The sequence below is a fragment of the Protopterus annectens genome, chromosome 15.part0, assembly GCF_019279795.1.
Source record: "Protopterus annectens isolate FY-2018-M chromosome 15.part0, PAN1.0, whole genome shotgun sequence".
NCBI lineage: Eukaryota > Metazoa > Chordata > Ceratodontiformes > Protopteridae > Protopterus > Protopterus annectens.
This window is the reverse complement of record NC_056749.1, coordinates 762,116,705-762,138,253: the sequence shown is the minus strand read 5'-3', so window position 1 is coordinate 762,138,253 and position 21,549 is coordinate 762,116,705. Positions and strand designations below refer to the sequence as shown.

Sequence of the window (21,549 nt, the reverse complement as noted above, 5' to 3'; positions counted from 1 at the left end):
TGTTTTTAGCGTTGTTGAGGGCGGTTCTCACTTGGACATCTGAGATGACAGGGAGATTACATTCAGCTGGGATAAGTATTTCTTCTTTTGGGGGTGAGGGAGGGGAGAAATTTGCACTGAACCTGTCAGCCAGAATGTTGGCAATATCTGTGGGTTCAGTGTATTTTTTGTTGTTGTGAACTAACTCTGAGCATATCTGATGGTTTCCGCCCAGGTTTCTAACATAGCTGAAGAAGGCTTTGTGGTTATCTTTAGTGTCCTTAGTGATTTTTCTCTCAAAGTTGGCCTTGGATGTTTTTATGAAAGAATGTAGTTTTCTGCTAATGTTGATCAGAGATGTCTTTCCTTTATGGGATTTTACTCTGACGTGCAGTAGCTTCCTTCTTTTGTTATACAATTTGTTAATGGCTGAGGTCCACCAGACAGGACGCTTGCCTTTGGTGGAGAGGGACTTGGATTTATTTGGGATTGCATGATCCATGCATTCTTGGAGATGTCCATAGAAAGCATTTGTGAAGGATTCGGCATTGTGGGATGTGGTATCCACTGGCCCAGTGGGCTTAAAGGATACCATCTCAATCTTAAGAAGAGTGAAGTCTGCTTTTGAGAAGTTTTTCACTGTGGTCTTTTGTGCTGGGTGTGGAGGTGGGATATGTATATCCAGGGTGATTGGTTTGTGGTCAGATCTCACTAGTGAGGGTATACCTCCGGTGTGGAGCATTTTGTCCCCATGTTTGTGATGATCAGGTCTAGTATATTATCTCCCCTAGTGGGAGAGGTGATTAGTTGTTCCAGTGCATTTGAGTTTATGAATTCCAGGAACCTTTGGGCTAGGGTGTTAGGGCTAGAATAATGTACCCAATCTATGTTTGGGTAGTTGATGTCTCCCAGTATGATGGTATTTTGTGATACATTCATATCCTCCAATGTCTTCAGGAAGGCTGAGTGGGGTTCCTGAGATTGGGAGGGTGGTCTGTAACATGCTACCAGTTGTATAGCAGTTTTGCCTATGGTTAGTTGCACCTGTATGGTCTCTGATGCTTCATGTGTTGCTACTAACCTGGAGGTGTGGGTGTCCTTGATGAATATGGACACTCCCTCCTTTGTGGTTCGGCCCGGTTTTGGGGCGAAAAGCATGATACAAGGTATAGCCTGGTAGCTGGGGTGCTCTCAGGAGCCTTGAACCAGGTTTCAGTTACTGCACAGACGTCAATGTTCTCCATGCTGAGGAGTGCATCGAGTGCCTGCATCTTGAGATTTAGACTTCTGGCGTTGAGCAGCATTACCCTTAGTTTTTTTCCATTTTTGTTTTCAAAGGAGGTGGGTTTGTCTTTTGAGCCTTGCCTAAAAAAAGCACTATGGGGGTGGCAAGAGCCTTAGCCAATATCCGGAAGCCCAGTGGTGACAGGTGTAAGCCATCCCTTGCGAAGCAGCGTGGCTTGTCCAACATGTCATCCCAGGCAGACAGACATTGGATCCCCTTAGAATGACACCAGTACTTAAGCCAATTGTTAAAACTGATCATCTTGTCTTTGTATTGTGGCATCATTCTTGGTGAGGGCAAGATGCTGCTCAGGGTCAGGGTCATACCAGCCTGGGCTACATAATCGGAGAGCTGCTCTATGTCTCTTTTCATGTAGTCCAGGGAGGTACGTCTCAGGTCATTCACGCCAGCATGGACAATGACAGAGTCATATTTGTACTTGCTTTGGAGTGACCTGAGTGCGTGTGTTATGTGGCGGATCCTAGCTCCCAATAGGCAGCTCACAGTCACCCTCTCCTTGTTCAGCCTGGTAAGCGGGACATCAGTGTGTCTGACTATAGAGTCACCTATTACTAGTGTATCAGGCATGGTGTTTGGCCTTAAGGGCTGTGATTGGTTGACACACTGATTTATTGAAGTATGTGTTGCATGTGTTTTGTTTTGAGGTGGTGGATTTTTGGATGTCTGCTTTGGGAGCCTCTGTTGTTTTGGTAAGTTTTTTATTAAAGCCTCCGAGTATGTCTTTGTGTTTTTATGTGTTTGGTTTGCAGTTGTGGTAGGTCTATGTGGGACTGGGTTTGTTGTGTGTGTGGTTACCATCTCCTCCTGCCTGGTCATGCCAGCCCTGAGTTGAGAGAGTTCAGCCTCCAGTTTGGCTATATAGTTGCATCTCTCACATGTATTTGTGTTTGTTGGGAGGAGGAGAGGGTTGTCTGTGTACATGAGACAATTGTAGCATTGTCTCAAGATACCCAGATTAACCAGCTCAACTGGAGAGGACGCCAGCAATCTACCACTCGACATGCTAGAACAGTATAAGGGAGTGCTGTGCCTTTAAGGGAAGTGGATATTCACAGGGGTGGTAGGTGGATGTAGTGCTTTACTTAGTACGAGAGTGCTTACTTAGTAAAGAAGTTTTGAGAACAAGTGCTAGGCTTATAATATAGTGAGTAGTCTGATTATACTAAGAGTAGAACTTCCTTAAGGGAAAATTTGAAGAGCAGACTTGGCGGAGCCAGAAGAAGTTTAACCTTGTTTAACTGGCGCTGCGCTATGCGCAACACAAAACGCCCAGAGGCGGATTTTAAACAGGGAACTACAAAAGAGCTAGAAATGGTCCAAAACAACCAATTGCTACAGCTCTTGTGCTGAGGTCACTTCCTACAGGGACAGGTAGGCTGCTCAAGGCTCCCCACTCCCACTGGTGAGCAAAGAAACTTCCTTCTATCCAAGTAAGGTAATGGACAACACAGGAACTACACCACAGCCCAGAATACAGCAATGCCTGTAAACTGGTCTAAACTAGTCGAGGAGAGGCGGGAAAACAAGGATTATGTTTTTGTTTTTTTGTTTTTTTGATAGAAACACACAGAAAATGCAGAAACAGTGATAAATCAGTTACACAGGCTAGCACACTTTAGTGGGCAGCCTCAACAGTTAAATTAAACAAACAAACAAACAAACTTTCGATCAAATTCGACTAAAAAGTAACTTTAAGTGCAGATTTTAAAATAATGCAGCAAACAGGCTAAAAAACAGTTTAAGCTTGTTCAGTTTAAGCTACAGAAGCTATTCCAAGTAAAATGTATAACAATGTGTGTTAAGACTGGTTAATAAGCATCTGTTGCGTTTTTTTGTCAAGTCAAGAATGAAAGTTGTCTTTCATCCTGTCCATTTTTCTAAGAAAGAAATATCTGACAAAACTCCAACAAATGTATTTATTTATTTGTTTGTTTATTTATTAACATTAAATTACCAGCAATGTCTGACTGGGTATAAGTGCATTTTCAGTGGAGGCCCAGGGAGAAAAGCTCCAAATTATTACAAATCATTTTAAGAACAATACTTTTACAATCTTCAAAAATACAACAAAAACATATGCAGTTTAATATTTAGAGAAGTTTTAGATAATTTGTAAAGAAATTAAATGTAAGTTAGTCTAATACAAATAGGAATTGCAATATGAAGTGAGGGAAAAACAGGCTTATCATATGTTTAGAGAGAAAGGGAAGAGAATTAGCAGTAAGGAAGTAATTAAAGAAAGGAGAGTAAGGAGGTATAAGGAAAGAAAAGGTACTTGTTCACATTTAGGGCTACAGTTTATCTTAATTTTGAGAAAGAACAGAGCCAGATTTTAGCTAGGAAGTCTTTCAGATTGGTTTTGAGGGAGAGTATAGACCTGATGGATACAGGTAAGGGGTTCCAGACTTTAGTAACCTTGCATGAGTATAGACTATGCCCAGCAGATTTATTCGATTTGTATACAGACGAGTTTTTGGTCTTTGGATCACAATGACTGACTGGGAACATAACTGTGTAGGAAGTTTTTTTTTAGTTTTGGGCAGGCAGATGGATGTTGCATAATTTTATAGGCGGTAAGAATAAGAAGTTGTGTATATGTTAGCTGATGTGTCTGTTCTAACCAATTTAGACTTTTAAGTGCTATACGGTGGTGGGTTCTGAGAGGGGAATGTGCTGCTAGTTTAGCAGCTTTGTTATAGCATTGTTCAGGTTTTAATTTTTTGTGAGACCTTGAGGTTAGTAAGGATGGGAGCACCATAAAAAAGAGTGCGGAGGATATAAGTAGTGGTAAGTGTTGTTTTAGTTGCATTGGTGAAAAAGTACAGTTGTGTACACTTACCATAAATGTAGATGTTCGAGGGTATTCACTGTTGCAGTCATCACTTTTGGGTTATCTGCTTGCAGTAGCCCTCAGTCGGCCTGATTAACAAAGTATTGGGTCCTGCTTTGGATGCTGTCCCTTCTTCCATGACGTCAGGTCATCAGGGATATAAAACATGCAGCCGATGCCATTACATCAGTTTTTCTTGCCCCGGATGTCAGGTGCCCCCTTAATGGGAAGCAATCAAATCTATAAATATACAAAGTTATACTTCCAACAAAAAAGCAAATACACCAAAAAGCTTTTGAAGATAGCAAGGAAAGTAGAGGTATATCCAAAATAAGAAGGGGGCTGGAGGGAGGGTAACCAGGACTGCAACAGTGAATACACTCGAACATCTACATTTATGGTAAGTGTACCCAATTGTACTATGTTCTTCGTGTTTCACTGTTGCAGTCATCACTTTTGGGTAGATTCCCAAAGCTGAGGATGGGAGAAGGAATTTAAATGGAATTAGGACCAGTTAAAAGACCCTGCAAGACTGCAGTGGCAAAGCCAGCTCTGGATTTAGAGAAAATTGGCAGATGGTAATGCTTGGTGAAAGTATGTATAGAACTCCAGGTAGCAGCTTCTAGGATGTCCCTGGTAGGGAACGCCTCTGAGAAAGGCTGTAGATGTAGATGCAGCCCTGGTAGAGTGGGGTCTGATCCCCAGTGGGATAGGTTTTCCATGGTGTTTGTAGCAGAAAAGAATGCAATGGCCTATCCATTTGGAAATGGTTTGCTTTGAAATAGCCTTCCCCTCTGCCCCTGCAGCAAATACCACCAGCAGTTGATCAGATTTCCTTTGAGGTTTAGTTCTGTCCAAGTAGAATCTAAGTTGTCTGTGCATGTCTAAGGAGTGCAGAATCCATTCCCCTTTGTTCTGTGGGTTAGGAAAGAAGGTTGGCAAATGTATGGACTGATTAAGGGCCACACTGGATACCACCTTGGGCATGAAGGAGGGATTGGTCCTGAGGGACACCCTATCCGCATGAAAGATGTTGAAAGGCTCTACTGCCATGAGGGCCTGTAATTCAGATACCCTTCTTTCTGAAGTGATTGCTTAAAGGAAACTGTTTTCCAAGAAAGGAATTTTAAGTCTGCAGTGGCAGCTGGCTCGAAAGGAGGAAAGGTGAGTTTTTCCAATACAAAGTTGAGGTCTCAGGCTGGAGTTGGAGCTTTTCTGGGTGGTCATAGGTTTTTGGCCCCTCAGAGGAACTGCTTAAGCAGTGGATGAGAGAAGAGGGGTGGTTCTGTGTTATAATGAGCTGAGATGGCTGAGACGTAAATCTTGATGGAGGAGGAGGACAGGCCCTTATGAAGCATCTCAGTTAAGTATTGTAAAATCTGAGGTAAATTGGGCACTGTTGTGCTCATCCCTTGAGATTGATTCCAGGCACAGAATCTTTTCCATTTTTCAGCGTAAGACTTTCTAGTACTAGGCCTTCTTGCCTCTAAAATGATATCCATCACTGGTTTGCTGAGGGATGGTAAAGGATAAATTATGTAATTAGCCAGGCTTCTAGATTCAGTGTTTGGAGTTGAGGCTGCAGAATTTGGTTCTCCTGCTGAGACAGTAGAGTAGGAGTCTGAGGCAGGTGCCATGGAGCCAACAGTGACACACTGTGCAAGAAGGGGTACCAGTGTTAGCATGGCCAGTCTGGTGCAATCAAAATCATAATTGGTTTGTCTTGTTTGAGAGCAGAGGCAGAGGAGGAAAGGCGTAAACTGAAATGTTTTTTCCAGCTGATGGACAGAGCATCCACTTTCCAAGCTTGTTTGTGGGGAGGCAAACAGGTCTATATCCGGGCTCCCCCATTTGCTTGTCAACATGTTGAAAATCCTTGGTTCCATTTTCCACTCATGTGGGTCCATGAGGTTTCTGCTTAGTTCGTCTGCCAGTGTGTATTTAGTTTTCCTGGCAGGAATTGAGCTTGTAGATGTACTTGATAGCTCAGGGCTATGTTCCACAATGCCATGGCTAGTCTGCAGAGGGGGTAGGAATGTGTACCCCCCTGCTTGTTTATGTACCACATAACAGTGGTGTTGTCCGTCTTTATCATTAATTGTCCTGGAAGAATGTGGTCCTTGAAGGCTGTCAGAGCGTTCTGTACAGCTAACATTTCTGTTTGATTGATATGCAGGTGCATTTGACTTGGGTTCCATTTGCCCTGAATGCACCTCCCTGCCAGGTGGGCCCCCCATGCATAGTTTGATGTGTCTGTTGTTAAGGTTTGGGCAGAAGAGGGTAGTGTGAATGGTAGTCCCCTGTTTTGGTGGCAGGCCTCTGCCCACCAAAGAAACTCTAGGCATAGGCAAGGTAAAATAGGAATCACTGCTTCTAGATCCTGTGAATGTTGACACCATAGGCTTTTGAGATACCATTGCGGTTTCCTCATATGCAGTCTTGCATATGGAATTAGAAGAATGCAGGAGGCCATGAACCCCAAGGCTTGCAGAATTTGCCTTGCAGATAACTGGAGTTTTGTGGCCCCTTGTTTGAAGTAGGTTGTCAAATGAATCTGTTTCTCTGGCGTGAGGAAAGCCATCTGGGAAGTTGTATTTAAGCTTGCTCCCAGGAATATGATTTGTTGACAGGGTACCAGGTGTGATTTCTTTTTGTTTATAGTGTACCCCAGACAAGTCAGTACCCTTTGAACAAAGGCCAGATGATTCAAAAGTATGTCCTGACTTTCTGCCTGAATTAGACAATTGTCCAGGTATGGGTATATTTGAATATTTCTTTGCCTGCAGAATGCAATGACTGGAGCTAGGCACTTTGTGAATACCCTGGGTGCAGTAGATAAGCCAAAGGGCAGTGCAGAGAACTGATAGTGCATGTGGCCTGCTTTGAAGCATAGGTATCTTCTGCAAGACTCCCTGATAGGGATGTGCAGGTATGCTTCTTTTAAGTCTAGTGTTGCCAACCATGCATCTTTGCCTAGTATAGGAAGCAGCTGGTGAAGAGTCAGCATCTTGAATTTTGGAATCACCAGAAAGGTATTTAGAGTAGAAAGGTCCAGGATAAGACGCCATGTATTTCCTTTTCTAGGTACCAGGAAAAGTCTTGAATAGAACCCTTGTCCCTTTTCCTCTTCTGGTACCAACTGAATAGCCCTCATGCTTAAGAGAGAGAGTACTTGATTTTGGGCCTCTGCCTACTGATTTTGGTGTAGACCTGGCCACCCGCTTGGTGTTGGTAAGGTGTGGAAGTGAAATCTGTATCCTTGTGTCACTATATTTAAAACCCATTTGTCCTGGGTAATGAGTTCCCAGTTTTTGGTCTGCAGACGAATCTTTCCACCTTACGGAGCATTCAGCTGGGAAGTGCTTGGAAGTTTTAGAAGCAAGTCATTGAGACTGTTTTCCATAGGGGGGAGTCTTACTACTCCCTGCTTTGGGAGCAGAAACCCCCCACTGCTTAGTCTTGTGTGTCCCCTGGGACTGAAACCTGGGGTTTCTGCTATGTCTGGGTTTGGCTTGGGAAGGCCTGGAAGGGGCTGAAAAGGACCAATTCTTAGAGGGCCAGTGCCTACTGAATCTAGGAGGCTGAAATTGTAAGAAATCTTTAACAGTTTGCATAGATTTAGCTTTATCTTCCATCTTTTTAAGAACTTCCTCAGCCTTGTTGCCAAACAGGCGGTCCTGTTTAAGGGAGCATCCAACAATTTAGCTTTGACATGATCAGGTAAAGATTGCTCCATAAGCCAAGCATGCCTTCTGAGCACAGACCCAGTAACAGCAGCCCTGCAAGAGGCCTCTAAAGAATCAAATCCACATTGCAAAGTATGCGTTCCAACCTGTTCAGCCGAATGCAATAAATCCTGTAATTCTTTATTTTCCGCACAGTCAGGAATCAACATCATTTTCTGTTTAAGCAATCCAATAACGTTGTTGATACTTTAATATATGAAACTGGCAGTTTAAAGCCCTAATGGCCAAGGTTGCAGAAGTGTAAACCTTCTTACTCCATCTATCCAGCGCCCTGGAGTCTCTATCGGAAGGGGTAGTGTTCTTAGCAGTAGAAAACTTAATGCCTTGGGTCCCTGTGAAATAGCCTCTGGATCCACGATAGGATTCCTAAAAAGGAACTTGTGTGAATCAGGAACCCTGTAATATATGTCAGGTTTTCTGGGAGCAGGAGGCAAAGAATCAGGGGCCAAACTAGATTCCGAGAAAGCATCATCAACAATGTCTAGTACAGGAGGAATAGCTAAAGGCCTATGCTGAGGCAGGAGTAAGAAATCCCTAAGCCTCTTTTTTGAATCAGAAAAATCCTGGATTTCCCAGTGGAAATGCTCCCTTAGAGTATGTAAGGTTTCACCAAAAGAAAATTCCTCTGGAGGGGAAGCAGAGGGAATAGAGTCCTCTGCATCAGAATCCTCATAAGTAGATAAGGGCAAAACCAGACCATCAGAAGAAAGAGAAAAATCAGAATCCTGGTCAGAAGATTCATAAACCATTTCAGTCCTATGTCTCTTAGAAGGGGGAGGCTGGCTTTCACTGATTAGAGTTATAGGATCTTCAGCCTTTCTTATCATTTGTTTTTTAGGCACAGAGGCCTGAACATGTGGACTGGGCGTTGTTTTTTAGGCATGGTTAGAGATTTAGGCCTAAAAGAAGAAGGAGGCATCGGTTTAATATGCAAGTCCGTAGTCCTGAATACACCCTCAGAAGCCGGTGCCTGCACAGCGGCTCCAGACCAATCCAAGGTAGAGACATCCGCAGGTTCCATAGTTGAAGCATCTTGCGGCATACCAAACTCCGAATGGGTCCCAATAGAGGCCTGCGAATCAGAAGTAGTAGGTATCAGGAGCTGTGAAAGCACCTCACTGAGTTCCAGCGAACTGGCGACTGGCTTAGGAGAAGGTCGTCGGCACTTCTGGACCTCGGCTGCCTGTCTCTGTCTTTATCCTTGCATTTTTTCAGAATCCCGGTAGTCGGATGGCTAACTGACAACATTTCTGGATAATTAAACCGAGAACCGAAATATTTAGAGGTGAAAATATACCGACGACAGATAGTGCGTTGATTAAATAAAGCACAAAACTGACAGCAAGGTACGTCATGGTCAGGGCCTAGGCAAGGAATACAGTACGAATGAAAATCTTTATGAGGTATTTGCTTTCCAGAAGTAATGCAATTATTAAGTTTTACGGACATCGGTAAGGAGCAAGAAAAAGTTTCCCCAACGGGGTACTTAGCTTTAGTTGAAGACTTCGGTTCTGAAACTCGAAAACAAAAATTTCAGTAGTCGGCCGACCGGCACTTGCGAACTGCTTCTGCTTCGGGCACTGCACGGCAAGAAAGACTGATGTAATGGCATCGGCTGCATGTTTTATACCTCTGACGACCTGACAACATGGAAGAAGGGACAGCATCTGACGCAGGACCCACGACTTTGTCAATCAGGCCAACTGAGGGCTACTCAAGCAGATAACCCAAAAGTGATGACTGCAACAGTGAAACACGAAGAACATCAATTTTGATAAATCATCGAATGTTCAGAACATCGAAGTTCTGATCATCGAGACCAGAACATAGAGGTTAAGAACATCGAAGGTTTAAAGTGGAAGTGCCAGGTAAGTGAGATTGTGGAATGTTGGGTGTGTATGCAGGGCAGCAAAGTGCCCTGCATGTTGTGTGTGTGTGTGTGTGTGTGTGTGCCATCTGAGTGTTGGCATTGCAGGTAGGGTATGGGAAATCTCCCGTTTAGCGCTACCGCATATAGCGGTAAATGGGAGATTTCCTTTACCCCACTGTAGTGTGATCTCGGAGTTGGAATATTAAAGTAGGGGGGTGTGGGGTTCAGGGGGACTGCAGACATATTCTGCAAAGCCCTACAAAACAGGACAGAGAAAAGATGCAGCTCAGATACCATATGAATTAGAAATTTGGAAAACTTCTCTGTTTAGAAGATTAACAGGTACATTTATACACAGAAATAGTAGTTTCAGAAGCAATGGACTGAATAGTGTCTAAGCCACAATATTTTCAACATTCATTGAACTGTCTGTCTAAGCCCTTTTTTCTTCCTCAGAGCATCTTTTGATTGCCTGGTCCTACTCATCTGCCTTATACCTTATGCACATCACTGACAGCGTGTAGTGGGGCATACAGTGTGAATCAGTGCTGCCTGGCTCCTAACATCCACCAAGGACTTGATGATAGCAACTGTCCCACTAACTTTGAGGCAGCACTAACTGCTACTGTCTCCCCCAGTCTGTGGCAGAAATCAATGTCTGAATATACTTCTCCATGCCCTTCCCACCTTACCCCCGACTGAGCACACCCCTCCTTCCTGCCTGCTCCATCAAGCACACAAGCTGAGAATTAAACTCAAGTCACCTGGGCTCTTGTTAGGCTTTTATCCCTGTTTCAGACCTGCACAGGCTTATTTCAGTGCAGTTTCAAAAATGAACTAGAACTTATTGACTCAATCAGTATAAACCATGTGAGAGTAAAAAGGGCAGTGATTTCTAAATCATACTGAATTATCTGTTTTGCTTAATACTTACAGCTTCCAAACTTTAGAGGACAAGCATGGACATCCATAGGGAAGTCTTCTAACTGCATCGGACACTCTGCATGGATTGTTAACCTACAATAAAGTGAAACAAAGAATTTTTTTTAAAGATGTGGCAATTTATTTAATATTTTAGCCTAGAAAGAAATGTTACATTTCCCATGATGTTGTAAAACTGACTTATATGGTATTCAAAGTACAAACACATTTGTATTTAATACTGCCTGTTTCCATTTCTTTCTCCAGTAAATCATATCTGAAAGTCAGTGTGCTTGCCTAAGGAAAAATAACACTGTCTGTGACATGACTGTAGCTTAAATTAGGGTGTCGGCTGCAGTCAAAGCATTTAGTCATAGGATAACTGTATGAGAACAGTGGGACTTATGGTTATGTCTCATTCTGATCACTCATTCATTTCAAATTACTGTGGAAGGTTAACTATAATTTATCAAAAATCATTTCCAGCACTCAGGAATTCACTGAATAATGTTTGCTAAAAGTTTATTTTTACTGAAAGCAGTCAGAGTATGATGGAACCCCACACATTCTCCCCATATGGGGGCAAATACTCCCTGCACCATACCCCAACAGATTATAAGTGATTCTGAAGTCTTAGTTAACGGGAAAAAGGTTATATTTTTGTACTGTGAACTCCTGCTTGTCCTAAACCTTCATCAAGTAGACATGAAGAAAGCTTCTTCGGGGATCTTTAGTTGGGTAATAGTTATGTTGAGCTCCAAGATATATAAGTGAGCATGCTACTTAAATAGGGGACATTCAATAAAAATGGAAAATTAAAATAATGTTTGAATGGTGTAATAGAGTGGTGGCAGATATCATGCGATTCTTGTTCTCCAGTATCATACTACTGTTGCACTAAGCTTGTAGTAGGAACCATTTAATGTGAAAGTGATTGCTGCGGACTGCATAGTCTTCAGTATCATACTACTGTTGTAGTAAGCTTGTATTAGGAAACATTTAAGGTGAAAGTGATTGCTGCTGACTGCATAATCTCCAGTATCATACTACTGTTGTAGTAAGCTTGTATTAGGAAATATTTAATGGGAAAGTGATTTGTGCTGACTGCATAATCTCCAGTATCATACTACTTTTACACTAAGCTTGTAGAATGAACCATTTAACGTGAAAGTGATTGCTGATGACTGCATAATCTTCAGTATCATACTACTGTTGTAGTAAGCTTGTATTAGGAAACATTTAATGTGAAAGTGATTGCTGCTGACTGCATAATCTCCAGTATCATACTACTGTTGTAGTAAGCTTGAATTCGGAAACATTTAATGTGAAAGTGATTGCTGCTGACTGCATAATCTCCAGTATCATACTACTGTTGTAGTAAGCTTGAATTCGGAAACATTTAATGTGAAAGTGATTGCTGCTGACTGCATAATCTCCAGTATCATACTACTGTTGTAGTAAGCTTGAATTAGGAAAAATTTAACGTGAAAGTGATTGCTGCTGACTGCATAATCTCCAGTATCATACTACTGTTGTAGTAAGCTTGAATTCAGAAACATTTAACGTGAAAGTGATTGCTGCTGACTGCATAATCTCCAGTATCATACTACTGTTGCACTAAGCTTGTAGTAGGAACAATTTAACGTGAAAGTGATTGCTGCTGACTGCATAATCTCCAGTATCATACTACTGTTGTAGAAAGCTTGTATTAGGAAACATTTAACGTGAAAGTAATTGGTGCTGACTGCCCAATCTCCAGTATCATAGTACTGCAGCACTAAGTTTGAAGTAAGAACCATTTATTGTGAAAGTGATTGGTGCTAGCTGCATAATCTTCAGTATTACACTACTGCTGCATTAAGCTTGTATTAGGAACCATTTAACATGAAATTGATTGCTGCTTACTGCATAATCCCCAATATAGTATTACTGCAGCACTAAGCTTGTATTAGGAACCATTTAATGTGAAAGTTATTGCTGCTGACTACATTATCTCCAGTATCATACAACTGCTGTATTAAGCTTGTAGTAGGAACTATTTAACGTGATAGTGATTGCTGCTGACTGCATAATCTCCAGTATCATACTAATGTTGTAGTAAGCTTGTATTAGGAACCATGTAACGTGAAAGTGATTGCTGCTGACTGCATAATCTCCAGTATCATACTACTGTTGCACTAAGCTTGTAGTAGGAACCATTTAACGTGAAAGTGATTGCTGCTGACTGCATAATCTCCAGTATCATACTACTGTTGTAGTAAGCTTGTATCATTTAACGTGATAGTGATTGCTACTGACTGCATTATCTCCAGTATCATACTACTGTTGCACTAAGTTTGTATTAGGAACCATTTAATGGGAAAGTGATTGGTGTTGACTGCATAATCTCCAGTATCATACTACTATTGCACTAAGCTTGTAGTAGGAATCATTTAATGTGAAAGTGATTCATGCTGACTGCATAATCTCCACTAGCATACTAATGCTGTAGTAAGCTTGTATTAGGAACCATTTAACGTGAAAGTGATTTGTGCTGACTGCAAAATCTCCAGTATCATACTAATGTTGTAGTAAGCTTGTATTAGGAACCATTTAACGTGAAAGTGATTCGTGCTGACTGCATAATCTCCAATATCATACTACTGCAGCACTAAGCTTGAAGTAGAAACCATTTAACGTGAAAATGATTCGTGTTGACTGCATAATCTCCAGTATCATACTAATGTTGTAGTAAGCTTGTATTAGGAAACATTTAATGTGAAAGTGATTGCTGCTGACTGCATAATCTCCAGTATCATACTACTATTGTACTAAGCTTGTAGTAGGAACCATTTAAGGTGAAAATGATTGCTGCTGACTGCATAATCTCCAGTATTACACTACTGCAGCACTAAGCTTGAAGTAGGAACCATTTAACGTGAAAGTGATTGCTGCTGACTGCATAATCTCCAATATCATACTACTATTTTACTAAGCTTGTAGTAGGAACCATTTAATATGAAAGTGATTGCTGCTGACTGCATAATCTCCAGTATCATACTACTGTTGTAGTAAACTTGTATTAGGAAACATTTAATGTGAAAGTGATTGCTGCTGACTGCATAATCTCCAGTATCATACTACTGTTGCACTAAGCTTGTATTAGGAACCCTGTAACGTGAAAGTGATTGCTGCTGACTGCATAATATCTAGTATCATTCTACTGTTGTAGTAAGCTTGTATTAGGAAATATTTAATGGGAAAGTGATTGCTGCTGACTGCATAATCTCTAGTATCATACTACAGCTGCACTAAGCTTGTATTAGGAACCATTTAATGTGAAAGTGATTGCTGCTGACTGCATAATCTCCAGTATCATACTACTGTTGTAGTAAGCTTGTATTAGGAACCATGTAACGTGAAAGTGATTGCTGCTGACTGCATAATCTCCAGTATCATACTACTGTTGCACTAACTTGTATTAGGAAACATTTAATGTGAAAGTGATTGCTGCTGACTGCATAATCTCCAGTATCATACTACTGTTGTAGTAAGCTTGTATTAGGAAACATTTAACGTGAAAGTGATTGCTGCCTGTCTTTATAATCTCCAGTATCATACTACTGTTGCACTAAGCTTGTATTAGGAACCATGTAACGTGAAAGTGATTACTGCTGACTGCATAGTTTTCAACTTTCCATCTCCAAAATGTAGAACACTGCCACTTATGTGAAACAAATGGACAAAATATGGAAAACATTCTAACAGCTTCAATTAGGAAGATCACAGTATGGTTAAAGTGTTTAATTTTATATTTGTAAATAGTTGTTTCATTGAAATATTATGATTAAATAATAAAATGGATAACCTGTTAAAGAATTCTTAAAAATGACTATGTGATGGACCCTATCAGTGTGGAACAGGGACGAATATGGATTTTTTTAAGACTCAAAATGAGGAATGTTTCTAATTACGATGCTTAGATGACAGGGGTGGTTGACAGGGGGTTAAAATTTTGAACTGATATGAGTAAAAGTGGAAGGCATAAAAAACATGCATTTTACATATATTTATTAACATTTTAAACTAGCTTCTGTTTCCCAAGGCACCTTTAAATACCACTGATGATTAACAATTCACCTCTGAGTTCATGTGTTAATACAGCACTCACTGTAAAGAAATGTTTGTTGCAGTCTTTTAAAGTTCAGTTTCTGACTATTTGATATGCTGACTTTTAGTAATATATTATGTAGCACTCTGGCCTGTCATCACTACAGCATTAATCTTTCTCTTTTTCATCCATATAGTATTCTCTTCATCATGCTTTTCTAAAGTAACAGCACATTAATATTTAATTCAATTTGCCTCACGTGATTTGAAGCCTGTTTTGGCAAAATATATCAAGTGATACTTTCATACCTTTCAACCTCTTAGTACGACTCAGGAATAAAGCAAAAAACAAACAAATAAATAAATGCCAAGGGACAAAAGTCCAAAATCAGGGACAGATTTTAAATATTGTACTGATATGTTTATGTTGTTAGTGTAAAATGTTTTGCACTGCTATGCATTTTCTGAAGAATATAAATTCTGAAATGCAAGCGTCTATAATTTTTTATAGAATGCTTTTTATTGAAGATGGGTTTGTGCCTTTGTCTCTCTATGGTTCTGTCACACTCTTGCTAGACAGTGGAAAAAGCTAGTTTCAATAAAAAGCATTCTAATAATGACAGAAGGACAATATTTTAGTCTTTAAGTAAAATATTGTCCCTCTGTCATTTGTGACACACACACACACACATCTCTCTCTCTATCCTTGAGGAATATGACACAGATAGTATCGCTAACATACAGTCTAACTTTGTACTTCCTAACACACTTTCAAAAATTGCTGACAAAGTAATTAAATTGCTTCTAATGCAAAGAGTTTGGCATCTTACAGATTAACTCCAGTAGAAGCTGTCAGGAAAATAGCACCAAAGCCTTTTACTCCTTACATTTCCACTGTCTCACTAATACAGACATGCGGACATACAGACATAGACACACATACACGCGCACACACACACTCTCTCTCACATCTTCCTACCCTTGAGGAATATAGCACAGATAGTATTGTTAGCATATAGTCTAACACTGTACTTCCTGACGCACTTTCAAAGATTGTTGACAAAGTAATTAACTTGGTTCTAGTGCAAAGTATTTGGCACCTTATAGATTGACGCCAGTAGTAGCTGTCTGGAATATAGCACCAAACCCTTTTACTCCTTACGTTTATTGAATACATTTGGAAAGTTTCACCTCCATAGAAATGAGAGTTCTTTTGTATACTACAGGTTGTGATAGGTTTGCAGTTTAACTTCTGAGGCAGCTGTCCATCAGGCAGCATGGAATCATGAAGTTAAGCAATCCATCTCACTGCCTTCCTTGTGTGTAAGCAAGCTAGGGTGTATGTTTATTGGGGATTAAACAATACCTCAAGTGCAATGTGATGCATGCAACAAAACTGAATGTCTTCATAGACACTGGGACATTGATTAATTTCCCTTATAAACAGGCAAGGAGTATTGACCAATCAGGTTGCTAGTTGCCTGGGCATCAATTCTTTTGACAAAATGCAGTCTGCCTAAACCTCATAGTCAGTCTCAGATTTCTTCACCTTTACGTATTTCAAAAACAGCAAACTGACACAATTTTGAAATCTGATTAAATCTTTATCTGAAATACACCACAGAGGGACAGAGCAGGATGCATTGTACTACAACCAGTCTTAAACAAAAACCTACATAATTTCCTACACACACACACACACACACACACACACACACACACACACACACACACACACACACACACATCTCCCTACATACAGACAATATTTTACCCCAAAACTAAAAAGTAAATAATAAAAATATTAAAAAAAGATTTTTTAAAAGAATGCTTTTTATTGAGTAATTCTAAAAAGTAAAAAAAAAAAAATAAGGAAGAAGAGTGAAAACTTTGAAAAAGACAAGCTGGTTCAAGAAAAGCATTTGAGGCTGGTTTTGCTGATTCCTGCTACTTTCTTCTGGTACCTCATTATTACATTAAGCAAAACCAACCTCAAATGCTTTCTGAAATTATCTTGTCAGTGTTTCTTTTGCAAAGTAATCAGACTTTCTGTATTTCTTTTGCAAAGTTTTCTCTCTTCTTCCTTATTTTTTACTTTTTAGAATGGCTCAATAAAAAGCAATTCTTTTTATTTATTTATTTTATATATTTTTATTACTGACTGCAGGACTCGTCAATTTGCCAGAAAACCACAAATTTTAAGAGGAGCAGACGAAGGAAATGAGGTAAAATCAGGGTCATTCTGGAGGATCAGGAAAACCAGATAGTTAGCAGCTATATTTGAGAAAAGGACACTGGGAAATTTTCCTGCTTTCCTAAACAGAATACTAAATTGATGATCTCTGTAGTAACAAGAAGTCGTTATGTCAGTGACAGAGAAGGAAAGCAAAACTTCTGAATATCTTAAAGTGATGAAGATCCTGTCTGAGGAGCATGGCTTGCCAGGAACAATTAAAGCACTTGCATGCTACTTTCAAGTCACAGGCAATAGTATTCTGTAGTACAAGGCCATAAGATTCTGTACCATCCTAGTAATACTCCTACTCTCTGTAGCCTTATCTCCCCCTACATAAATCTTACTACCCTTCGCTCAGCAAATAAATCACTGGTTACCATCCAGAAATCCCACAACAAAGCAGGTGATTCTCTTTTCTCTAATTTTGTTGGGAAGATCTGGAATAGGCTTCCCAGCAAACTTGCAACATTATCATCATTGCCACTCTTCAAAACGCAACTAAACATTCTACTAAAGACACACTGGCTATGCCATGTACTAACCCTAACACTCATCCAGCACATTGTTACCGTTTACCTCTCTCCCATTACCCTTAAAGTAGGATTAGTAATCCTCCCCTTTCTCCCAATTTAAGTCTAGTTTTTCTCAGGGGAACTACCATTGAGTATGTACTTTGTAACACTCATCCAGCTGTGAGCACAACTGCTCCACCTTGTATCTAGAGTAATTGTCTTTTTACTTTGAGAGTATTATTTGTTTAGGTGTATATATGCAAACTTGTTTATTATCTTAGAGTTATACTTTATTAATCAGCTGTAATACTTTTATTTCAATCCTTACTTCTTTCCTAACCTACCTTATGATGAATGTCTAACCCTTTACCATGTAAATAGTACTGTGTTGTTTTGTTAAACTCTGTAGTCAATTGCTTTAAAGTTAGCTTTTTGATGTAAATCTCCATCAACAATGTATTTCAAATAATTTTTCATTTTGCTGTACTGTTTTATTAGCTTATTTTTGGAGCTTATCTCCCCGGGCCTCTACTGAAAATGGACATGTATCCAGTTGGACTAGCCCGGTCAACAAATGTAAAATAAAAAAAATAAATAATTGATAAGATGCTTTGTTGAGAATTGTTGGAGAGAATCTCTCAAGAAACTACAAAAATGGGAGAAACATCAGGTGACAATATTGCCATCAACCTACGTTTGCATCAGCTGTGAGAAAAGAGAGGCTACTAGTGAAGTTAATCAACAAGCAGAAGGACAGGTATAAAATCACACTGAAACAGAAATAATATCAAGTCTAAAAAGTGAAGCCAAAAATCACAGTAACATGCCAGCCAATGGAATCAGGTTATGAAGTATCCTGGTACTCTTCTGGAAAACAGATCCAAGGAATAAAAAGAGTTAAAAAAAGAGTGAGGCGGAATCTGGCACAAGGGAGTGATGGTAAAAATTCCACAGAGAATAGAGGGAGTAACAGGAAAAAAAAAAGATTGCAAGGAAAAAAGACAGAAGTTAGCTCTCTGCAAACCATATAAGTACCATTATCAAATAGTACTAAATACTAATACTGTAAAGGTGTTTCATAAAAGATGATATATTAGAATGATTTAATCAGGAGAACATTGATTTGCATTTAAGAATGATAACAAGATTTATAATAAAATAAAAGAGATGCAGCTTTCCATTTATTCAAAATGGCAAGATCATTTATTTATTTATTTATTGTCATTTATTTCTTGACATTTGTTAACCGGGTTGGTTCAGCTGGGCTTGTGGCCTGTTTTCAGTGGAGACCCGAGGAGAAAAGCTCCAGTTACAATTTATAGTGTTTAAGAAGTACACAAATAAAAATAAAAAAATCATAATCCAAGGAGTAAATAAAATTGAAGAAACAACATGTCTAAGATACAAAGTAAAAAGCATACACTTAAGTAGAAAGCATACCCATTGTAGCAAGTATATACATAGTAGAAAGCATGCACGTAATAATATACACATAGTATTATTTACAAGATAAAGATAGAGTTATGTAATATTAGATTTTTTTCAGTATTGTTGAACTTGTATAGTAGGTAGGCACCTTGTGAGTTACAAGGAGAAATTGGAGGGGGGTTATATTAGATACATAAACAGGGGTAAGGTGGGTTAAGTTGGGTCTTGAAAGGGGGCAGATTTTGTTATTAACTCATTCCCTCCAGTACAGCTCTTTTAAGTGTGTACCTTTAACTCCCAGTGGGTGTGGCCTGAGCCATTAAAAAATGAATCACCTTACAGTTCTAACAAATACTCACTGACATAAGTCAACTGTCAATACAACTGTGTTTGCCATCATGTATGCTACAAAATAAAATATTCTAATACCTTGTATTGAGCATAGTTTTGGAATTATTAATGCAAATATGAACAGTCAATATCTGACGCTTAGACGCGCAGTATGAGGTAACTGCAGATGCACCTGGAGGCGTCACTCAGATGTAATGAGTTAAGCAGATGAAGTTTCAGTTCTTTTTTTAAGTGTGGAGGGTGGGTGATGCAACATATGTGCAGGGGCAGTTTGATCCAGGCTTGGGCTACAGTGCATTTTTCTTTGGCTGGTAGATATCAAGGAGTTGCTAGTTAGAGGTGGGAAGGGTCCGAGGTGGGGTATAGGTGGAGACTATGGATGAGAGGGCTGGGCAGGAAGAAGGTTTGTAGAGAATAGAGTGTAATATTAGAAACTGTGATAGAAGGAGTTGTTGGGTGAGGTTAAACCATTGTGGAGAGTTTAGGCCAGGCAGTTGTATGAGTTGTATGGAGAGTCTGTAATAAATCTAGCTATTTTATGGTATGTTTGTTGAAATTTATTCAAGGTTGTGGTCTGAATGCTAGTTAGAATAGTGGCAGCATAAGTGAGGGAGAGGAGGAGTAATGCTTGTGCTAGAGAGAGTCTAGCAGTAGAAGTTAAAAATTTTTTGTTGCAGTATAACAAACCTAGTTTTTGATGTGTTCTTTTTATGCATTGTAGTATATGTAGGTTGAATTTTAGTTCATTATCGATGACACCTAGGAGTTTTGTGTGAGTTTCCGGATTAACGACTGTATTGCTGGAGGATGAAATGGTAAAGGTAGATTTATGATGTGAAAGAGAACGAGGGAGAAAGAGTAGGAGTTTGGTCTTTTTAGGGCTGAGGATGAGTAGGTTGTCAGATAACCATATTTTGGTTGATAGAAAGGTGTGTTGGGTTAGGGTGTGGAGTTCAGATATATTGCTGGAGATGGAGATGACAGGTGAGTTATCTGCATATTGGATGAGGGAGGATTGTTTGCTAGATGTGTAAAGTTAATTGGTGAAGATGTTAAACAGTAGAGGGCCCAAAATGGATCCTTGTGGTACTCCAGTTGGGACTGGTATGAAGGATGAGTAGGAGGAGAGACATTTGATGGATTGCTGCCTACTGGAGAGGTAGCTGGAGAACCAGGTGAGGGAGGTAGCTGATAGGTTGAAGTTAGCAAGTTTAGATAGTAGTATGGGGTGAGAAACTGTGTTGAAAGCTTTTGAAAGGTCAAGAAAGAGATAGGATATGAGTAGATTGTTATCTTCGGGCTCAGTGATAGTATGGGTGAAGGATAGTGTGGCAGTAGTTGTGCTGTGGTTTGGACGGAAACCGTGTTGAGTGGGAGTGAGAAGGTTATGCTGGAGGAGGTAGTTGAGAAGCTGCGAGTGAATGCATTTTTGAGTATCTTAGAGAGGGGGGATGGGATGGAGATGGGTCGCTAGTTAGATGGGTCATTTGCGTTACCTCCTTTATGCAGGGGGATAGGGAAGAAAGATTTCCGTAGGACAAGGACAGTAGTTTCAGAAATAGCTCTGATAATAAGAATAAATACAGGGTAGGCTATAGATTCTGTAGCAAGTTTGAGGAAGGTAGAAGGTAGATTGTCAGTGGAGGGAGAGCAAAGTTTAAGTTTCAGAAGAACAGATTTAATGTAGGTAGTGGGAACAGGATGAAAGGAGAACAGGTTATTGGTATGTGGGCTGAGAGGGGTTGGGGAAGTAGTGGTTGAACTGGATGGTGTAAGTTTTTGGATTGCTTCAATAAAGTGTTTGTTTGGAATGGCTGCAGTTTCCTGAGATTTATTTGGATATGGGGAGCGGTTGGTGGGTCAGCCTAGAGAAAGAATTTTGTTAAGAGTAGACCAAAACTTGCGAGTGTTAGATTTGGTGTTGAGTTGAGCATAGCTGTAGTAGGCCTTTTTGTCTTTGTTAACTTGCTTTTTAACAAGGTTTCATAGTTCTCTGTAATTTTGTAGTAGAGGGAGTTCCTTAGTTTTAATCCAGGCTTTCCAAGCATGGTCTCTTTTTTGCATAAGATCTTTAGTGTCCTTGGAAAGCAAGGGGGCATAATTAGATTTTAGTCTAATTTTCCTGGATGGAGCAAGGAAGTTAAGGGTATTCAGGAAAATGCTATTGAACTTATTGACTGCATCATCGAGAGGGATTTGCTTAAAGATGGACCAGTCAATACTAAATAATATAGCGTTGAACAGGGGGATATTAAAGTTAGAGAGTTTATGACAGTCTTTG

At 40.0% G+C, this 21,549-nt stretch overlaps 1 protein-coding gene across 1 annotated transcript in view; it reads right to left on the bottom strand.

Moving 5' to 3' along the window:
• LOC122790049 (gamma-aminobutyric acid receptor subunit alpha-3-like) overlaps positions 1-21,549 on the bottom strand; it is a 1,812,576-nt gene that overhangs the window by 1,219,258 nt on the left and 571,769 nt on the right. The window contains exon 3 of the mRNA XM_044057615.1: positions 10,666-10,748. Coding sequence (XP_043913550.1) covers positions 10,666-10,748 — 83 coding nt within the window. The remainder of the gene's footprint in view (positions 1-10,665; positions 10,749-21,549) is intronic.